Raw genomic sequence first — 8,521 nt, forward strand, 5'->3', positions numbered from 1 at the left:
ATGGAAAGCTTTGATATAGAATAAGCTTGTGGCAATGTGATCATTCAGCCCAGTTTGAGGTTATAAAAAAAGATGTGCTGAACCTCTGGGGTCCTGTTAGGGGCAGTTTTACTCCAACTGGAGCCTGGAGAGCACTTGACTTGGCTGAGGTGAGATTGCCGCTGGGCAGAAGTCTTCAGGGCCTGCTTGTCCTTCTGATAGCTGGCCATGATAGATCAGCCCCTGTCCAGCCAGAATTGCTCTCTTTCCTCTTTCTATGTCCCTCTTCCTTTTTCCCCCCGTGCTTTGGTCCCCTTTCGCTCCTTACCACTGCTCCCTTTCTCTCTTCCTTATCTCCCTCCTCTTTGGCCCATATCTTCTCCTCTCTTTTATCCTCCATTTCTCTCCCTCTCTCTCTTTCTCTTGCCATTTTTTTCCCGTTTCTCTCCCTCCCTCTGTCTGCTCTGTTGTCTGATTGAGGGTGAGTTACGAGGGGGCTGCAGCTGGAGGGGGCCACCGTGCCTCGTAATTACATCTCTTTTTATTACCCGCGCTAATGGCCCTCGGGGAGAGGGAAACAATAATAAATTAATAGAATATGAACTCCAGCTCAACAGAAATCTCCAGCATTTCATTTTGGACCGTCCTGTGCTCTGGCAGATGAAACGGTGCTCTGATTAATCTCTGCGAGAGGTTTGAAGCAGCCGTCTGTGGGTTTGGGCTGCCCCCTCCTGCCTGCAGCCGAGGGCTTTTGGAGAGATAAAGGGAGAGATGATGGTTTTGGCTTCTGTTGTTGGTCCTTAGTGGACGTGTTTTTACCCTTTGAGGCATGAATGATGGTGTGCTGATGCAGTTAGTGGTCAGCTGGGCTTTTCTGTGGTGTTGTTTTCTGTCACCTATATTTACATTTGTACCCGTGTCTAGATTGAATTGAATTTTTAGTGATAGTCATGCAGAATAGACCTAATTTACATTTTCTAACTGTGAAAATGAAAATCCCTTTAAAACATAAATGTGTGCTCTCTCCATCAGCAGGATGCTTAAGTCAAAGTGAACAAAGAAAAACTCTGCATTGTCATTATTGCTGCATTCTTGCTACAAAGACTTTTAGAGAGAAATCTGCTGGTGCACTCAGCAGTGGAGTGGAAAAGGCCCTTCAAGTGCGCAGACAGGCCTCTCTGATTTGGTCAATATTGTGTCATGTTTGGTCAAACCCCGCCAAGGCAGTGGGCTGGAAATGAAGATGTAAATATTGATATTTCATTAGAGGAAATCACCCACTCCGACGGCACTTAACCGGGCCACCTTCAGAGTGCGGCGGCCGGAGTGCCGTGTGACCTGCGGAGTCGGGAAGTCACTTCATTACTCGATTAAATTGAGTGGAAAAAGGCGAGGCAACGACACGAGATCCCATTTGGAGCGATAATTTAGGCCCTGAAGAGAGGGGATGGAGCAAGGGAAAAACACCACCTCTCCATCTCACAACACTGGATTAAATTCAAGGACTTTTAGCGTCAAAGGTAATTGTAGGCTGCTGGGCTGTCTGTGTGCATATGGCTGAGAGGTGTCTGCTGTATCAGAACAACTCTAAAGCCTCTCCAACAAGCCCTAAACAAGGCCTTCACACAGGCTGTCACATTGGGAGCAATGCTTTAGTTCCGCTTCAGTCCTCCTTGGCATTAAAAGGCTAGACAAAGCCTCGCCTGTGATTGTGATGCCAACCTGATGCGGCAATCAAGATTGCGTCCATGCTTGCATGACAATTTCCCTCTGGCCAGTCCACAGTCTGCCCAACTTAATGGCCATGTATTCAGACAAGGAAATAACGCAACAGAAGATTTTAACATGCAGTCTAGATATGTGTAATGGCACAGGCCTTTACAAAATATGGCTTATTGCCTCCACTGATAATAGTCAGGTGTTTAGAGTGCTTTCGGCAGTTTGCTTTGTTGGGTCTAATTTGGGCTGAACGCTCTTCAGACCTCTGACCAGTCCAGCCGGGCACTACCACCTTTCTGTTAGCACTCTTTTCTACTGACTATTGATTCCCCTTCAAAATGTGAAGGCCCTCACATTCTGATCACAATCTGTTAATTAATGTATCCTCCAGCTCTCCCCCTGCAGTGGTCATCACCACGATAAGAGAAATTGAACACTCAGGTACTACTCTCCGTGGCTCTCCTTTTTTCTCTCTGCCTGACGCTCTCTCTCATACACACAATCTTTCTCCATCCTGTTTCTTTTTCATTTTCTCTCACGCTTCCTCATGATGTCTCTTATTCTTCTCAACCTGCTGCTTGCGTGGATGTGTTCACGGCGTCCCGGCAGGAAGTGACAAACATCAGGCTGGTGACTGCAACCCAGTGAGATCATTTATATTTAAGAGAAAACGCGGGGCGTAGGTGTGGTGAGCGCCCCGGTCAATACTGTAATCTATCGCCTCTTAATCACACAGTGGCAGGAAGCGTGGCAACAGCAAACTTGTAAAAGCAATCATATTAATCAGAGGCGGAGCTGAAGAGCTTAATATGCTGTCAGAATGAGCTGCCTGCAGGCACGTAGCGCAGAGGAAGGGGAAGTGGGAGATGGAGAGGAAAGGGTGGGTTGTGGGGGTTCATGCAGTTTATTGACAGCTGAAGGGTAATACGAAGGGAAAAAAGGATGCGATGGCTATCTGGTTATCTGCTCCTCACTCTCTCTTCCATTCTCTTTTTGGCTTTTTTAATTTGTTTGAATTTGTCACAGCTCTTCTTTAGGGAATCTAGCAGTTTTATTTATTTATTTATTTATTTAATGTTTAACATTTCATGCAAGTCAAAAGTCAGGCTTAAGCCCACTCTGAATGCTTCATTTGTGTTAACATTTTTTCTATCTTGGTCATGAGTTGACATTAGATTGTCACACATGGAATGATATGGTTCTTGCAAAGGTTTAACATCTCTCATATTTTGGATTGGATTCTGACTCAAATATATATGGATGTATTTGAGAAGGTGACATTTTGATTAAAGAACTGGAAAAAGTGAAATCCTACTACTATGCTTTTTTGCATAGTTTGTTGACGTAGCCTCAACAGTCTCAAGATGTCCACTGAGGGGCAGCTTTCAATAGCTGGTCATTGAGAGCAGAGTGGGCTCCTTGGGAGGGGGGTATTGAAGAGACAGGAGCTAAACCGGCCTGTTTCAGACAGAAGCTGAATAGTGCAGCTGTGTAAAGAGTCAGTATAAAATAGATAAGGAGTCATTTGAACTTTGAAACATGCAAAAATATTCCAGCAGAGCCACAGAATAAAAATATAGACCTTTACATGTGTGTAATAGGTCCCCTTTAATATACCATTGTACCAACATATGTAGAGGTGTTGAAGAGGAAATGACAGTGGCTTGATGCACCCAAGCCAATTTCAGCCATCCAGCTGCTGTTGGAGAGTGGAGCCCTGGATTTAAGCTGGTCTTCAGGGTGGGCTTGAACCATGTGACCCCCAGTGCTGTATGTGTGTGTGTGTGTGTGTGTGTGTGTGTGTGTGTGTGTGTAGGTCGGTGTGTGTGTGTAGGTCAGTGTGTTTTTTTTTCTCTTATTTGTATGGATTTATGTGGATACATATATGTAAGCATGTGCTATGCATGTATACGCGTCTGTTTGTTTCCTGGTTGTGTGTTTGTGTATGTGTGTGTGTGTGTGTGTGTGTGTGTGTGTGTGTGTGTGTGTGTATGTGTGTGTGTACGTCCCCTCATCACCTCCTCCCACTACACAGTTCATGTCATGTCCTCAACCCCTCCAATGAGAATGTGCCTCAGTGCTAATCCCCCTCACACCAATAAAAGTGTGACAGGATACAAGGGGTAACCACATGGCTTTGTGTATCCCAGACCTTTGCACCGATTTACTGTCCTCACTTAACAGTAAAGCCCACTCAAGTGCTCTGACACTGGCTTCAAAGAGGACCTTCCACTGTGCATTTAAAATTAAACACCCCTTGCTAACATGTGCTTCGGCATGCACTCCAGGTCTGACAACTCATGTTTGGTGTACTGATCAACTCAAAGTCCTGTTTGCTTTTTCTTTTCTTTTTTACTTTTAAACACTTTATTTAATAAGAGAAAACTTCTGTTAAATCATGGAAGAGGCACTTTATTTTGTTCTGTAGTCCTCTTGTCCTGATACAGTGTCTCCCTCTGTAATTCCAGGCTTTTCCACTCTGTCTCTGGGAGACCAAATGAGTCTACTGCAGAGCGCCTGGATGGAGATCCTCATCCTCAGCATTGTGTTTCGCTCGCTGCCATATGAAGACGAGCTGGTGTATGCCGAGGATTACATCATGGATGAGGAGCACTCGCGGCTGACAGGCCTGCTGGACCTCTACGTCTCCATCCTGCAGCTGGTCCGCAAATACAAGAAGCTCAAAGTGGAGAAGGAGGAGTTTGTCACGCTCAAGGCCATCGCTCTCGCCAACTCAGGTGAGATCTCTTCAGATGACATTCAGGTGTCGTGTTTTTTTTTATTTTAATTTTTTACGCATTTTGATTAAGGCTATGTTTCAGATAAGCAGTAAAAAAAATAGAAAATTAATTTAATTAGATTGTGATGCCAATGAAGAAATTACATGATTTATTCCATCGTCACTTGTCATGTTAAATATTTTAAACATTTTACTATTTCATAATAATAACATCAAAATTGTGTTAATCTCAAAACATCAGAAATATCAGTTTATTAATTTAATTTAGCAAAAGTATTTTGTTTAAACTATAAATAAATCATTTATTTTTACAATAATTACCTCTGAATTTAAAATGACAAAGCAGGCATAAGTTTGGAATAAATATACTATTATTTTCTGTCTTTGCTTAATATTACGTTTTTTAAAAATTTTATTCCATTATTTCATTTATTATTGTTTTTTTTAAATATCAACTTATTTTCTCTTAACTTATGTAATAGTCATTATAAAGTTTCATGTTATGTCAGGTGAAACATGAAAATTAAAACTATTAGATATATTTTTGTACTTAAAAATATTATAACACTTTTTTCTTTAAACTAACCAAGTAAGAGAGAGCAAAATAATAAAATCACCCAATATCTGAAAAATATACATACACAACATATCTTTATTTTTTAGTAGTCAATAGTTCAGATTAAAATGTTTAGATTAACATTCTCCAGGTGTGTTATTTGTTCAGGATATTTGACTGTCTTCTGACTGGACCTCTAAGTTATTCACACGACACACTGTAAACGCTTTCAGAAATGACATTTCTTAGTTTTTCAGGAGTTTTTCCAATGTAACCTTTAGTTTGGAGCGTGAGATGGAGAGATTGAGAGAAGATAAGGGCAGGGGTACAGAAAAGAGGGATGGAGGAGTGAGCTTTTTTAATTGAACACCTTCCATGTTGTGGTATTTCTCCAGCGCTCGCTCTCCCTCTCTTTCTCTATCTCCATAACAGTAGCTGCAGGGCACAGCAGCCACGGGAGATAAATATAGCATTTCATTAGGAGCACAGGGGCTGTCAATAAAATGTGTTAAGTCGAATGGAATGAGTATCAGGGAGTGATAGGCCTCGTTTGTTCCAATGTGAAGATGGCTCGCTGCTATTGACAGGCTCCTTTTGAGGAGGCAGGACCTGTCCCGCTCTGATCAATTGCACGCCTGGGTCACCGGGCCGCTTTCCCTTGTTTTGTTCGGGCTGAAAAATGAAAATGCTGATGGTGGGGCTTTGCTTTCAGACAACAGAGCTTTAGTAGGGGAGGTGGGGTGTCGGGGAGAGGAGGGATGGGGGTCGAGGAGAGAAGAGGGAGGAGGAGGAGGGTGTCCGCAACGTTAGAACAAGGTCTCTGGGAGATCACTCTCCCGGGAGCCCCTCTGTCTGACAGCTGTGAAAATTCATAGCGATTGATTTTGTAATTAGCAGTTTATCAATCGGATCGACGTGTGCTCACTGATGGATTGCGAGGAAATTGTTTCTTCAGAGTTGTTTTTTTAAGTCTACCCCTCCTCCAAGGACTACAAGCTGCATGCTCGCTGTCTCCTGCCCTCTTTTCCCTCCCATCTGTTGAGATGTCTCTATCTCTCTTTTTATTTTTCGCTTCTTTTTTTTTTTACCCACTTACTGAAAAACATTTCATTATAGCACGGATGAATTCAGAGTTATTATTAAACTGAATGTGTGTTTTGCGAGTAGGAAAAATAGAACAAAATATTGGCTTGTTTTGTAAAAATGCTTGTTAGCTTGTGTTTCCATCCTTTGTGGAAAAGAACAAGAGATAATTACGTTTTCCCATCCCGCTCCCTTCCTCCCTCCTTTCCCCCATTCACTTTACAAAACGACCTACTTCATTTCACCACTGTGGATTTGAAAACCGTCAGAGTGAGAAATGTCTCAAGGTCTTGGGAATACAGTTGTTCTAGTCAATGAATTTGGGGCGAAGTCTGAAATCTGTTTTGCCTTTTATTGTCCCGTGTGGTAAAATATGCACTGCCAAGGTGAGACGAGTCAGGCAGCCAATGACATGCTGCCTCCGGAGTGCCAGACACCGGTTAACCAGTGAGAGAACTGCAACCCCGGGCTGTCCCTGACACAGGCTATGAGATAGAAACAGAAACAGAAAAGGCGAGAATGAGAGGACAGTGCTGTAACATGATGTACAGTAGGATCAGGAGAAAGAGAAAAAAAAAACGGCGGCAATGTAGCGAAACATAATAGGAGCGAGGAACACCAGAGAGAAGCCTTCCAGACTGAAACTGTACACTGATCTAAAAGTGGGCAGGAGGTGGGAGAGATTTGGGCTCACTGATGAGGAGAGAGAGTCAGAGGTTTTGAATAAAGACAAATTATACAAGAAATGATTTTTTTTTAATACATATATTTACATAACTTGTAAAAATGTAAATACGTTAAACGCACTAATATTGATATTTGAAGCCCAATAGTTGTTTTTTTCTTCATTCTGATGTTCAGAAACTTCTTTGAGGAGTAAGAAGCAAATTAATTGGAAGGAACAGTTTTTTTCATCTCAGGCTTGTTTATGGCGTCCAAATCTCTAATGGAACCCTTTTTTTTTCTTTGTTTTCTTTTTTTTTTTTTTTTTCTAAAAACAGTCTGTCCTTGGGAACACTGAGGTTTTTAATGCAGACTCATTCGGCAGAGATTGGGTGCTATTAATGCCATTGTTACTGGAGGATAACATTGATTTTCAGTCTCGCTGGTCAAGGGCCATATGAATATCCTGCACAGTCCACCGAAGAATAAGTAAATAAATAAATAAAATAAAACAGATGTTTTCTTTTTCTTTTTATGATCTATCCTTTATCTTGTCAGGGTGTGAGTTACACTGATAATGTGCTCCATACCTTACTGCACTGACAGAGCAGTAAAGATCAATCATGAGATTTAATTTTGTTTTTGAAAAATCCATTTCCATCACTCCTGTTATATTACCAGTGTCTCAAAGTGCAAACTACATTTCCCACAAGTTACTTTTTTTTTTCTTTTCAAATTTGACAATCCATCAATTTTCATGCCGCTTTTTGTTCTCTCGTCCTGTCAGACTCCATGCACATAGAGGACATGGAGGCGGTCCAGAAGCTTCAGGACGCTCTCCATGAAGCCCTGCAAGACTACGAAAGTAGCCAGCACCAGGAGGACCCACGGCGGGCGGGCAAGCTGCTCATGACCCTGCCCCTGCTGCGGCAGACGGCCACCAAGGCTGTGCAGCACTTTTACAGCATCAAAGTGCAGGGCAAGGTGCCCATGCACAAACTGTTCCTGGAGATGCTAGAGGCCAAGGTCTGATCTGAGGATGGCTGGAGGGCTGCGTTAGCGGAACAGAAAGTGACTTGAACCAAGGCTGAGGGTACTCAGGAGAAGGAGACCCCCACTGACTGTGCTAAGCAGGACAGAGTCTGACTCTCACTCCTCCTCCTCCTGGACCCCTGGGACACTATCTAAAAAAGAACAAATGCAAAACTTGGTTATTAGTATAAATATAAAAATGATGCAGATTAATTTAAAATATATAAGAAATACTATGTACAGTAATAATTTTTTTGGTTTTTGTTAATTGTCAGTGGTCATGCTGTATATGAAGAAGGACCCCTCTGCCCCTCAGCATCTTCAGAATAAGTAGTTGCCAGTTCTTGTTAACAAGATAAAATGTTTCTTTTTTTTCAGAAAACTAAAAGTTCCTCAAATTTGTTCTGAAGACAGCAGAGGTGTCAACAAACATAAACAGACTCACTTGTCTAACAGTTGTGTTTTTGCCTGAACTTGACCAGGACATGTATATATTTATTATTGGAAGACTGAGTGTACAGTTCAAAGTGTGGTGAACTTGGTGGCCATTTTCTCTTGTTCTCCTCCTGGGAAAAAAAATAACTAAAATTGTTACTTAAATGTGAACTCTTATCAGTTTAAATGTCCTTGGATATACCTCTCCAGAGCCGTAAGCCGTGTGATCTCTGTGGATCTGTCTCAGACTGGAAGACTTGCTGGTCCCATGTTTAACCAAACTAGCATAGGCAGTTAAAATAGTCAGTTGTCTT

General features: G+C 42.2%; 1 protein-coding gene across 4 annotated transcripts in view; it reads left to right on the forward strand.

Annotated features, from left to right (window-relative positions):
* Positions 1–7,772, forward strand: part of esrrb (estrogen-related receptor beta) — a 39,943-nt gene extending 32,171 nt beyond the window's left edge. For all 4 annotated transcript variants that reach the window (XM_053335323.1, XM_053335324.1, XM_053335326.1 and 1 more), the window contains 2 exons: positions 4,167–4,436; positions 7,528–7,772. In XM_053335323.1, coding sequence (XP_053191298.1) covers positions 4,167–4,436; positions 7,528–7,772 — 515 coding nt within the window. The remainder of the gene's footprint in view (positions 1–4,166; positions 4,437–7,527) is intronic.
* Positions 7,773–8,521: the final 749 nt, after the last annotated feature.

This window comes from Scomber japonicus, chromosome 16, assembly GCF_027409825.1.
Source record: "Scomber japonicus isolate fScoJap1 chromosome 16, fScoJap1.pri, whole genome shotgun sequence".
Lineage (NCBI taxonomy): Eukaryota > Metazoa > Chordata > Actinopteri > Scombriformes > Scombridae > Scomber > Scomber japonicus.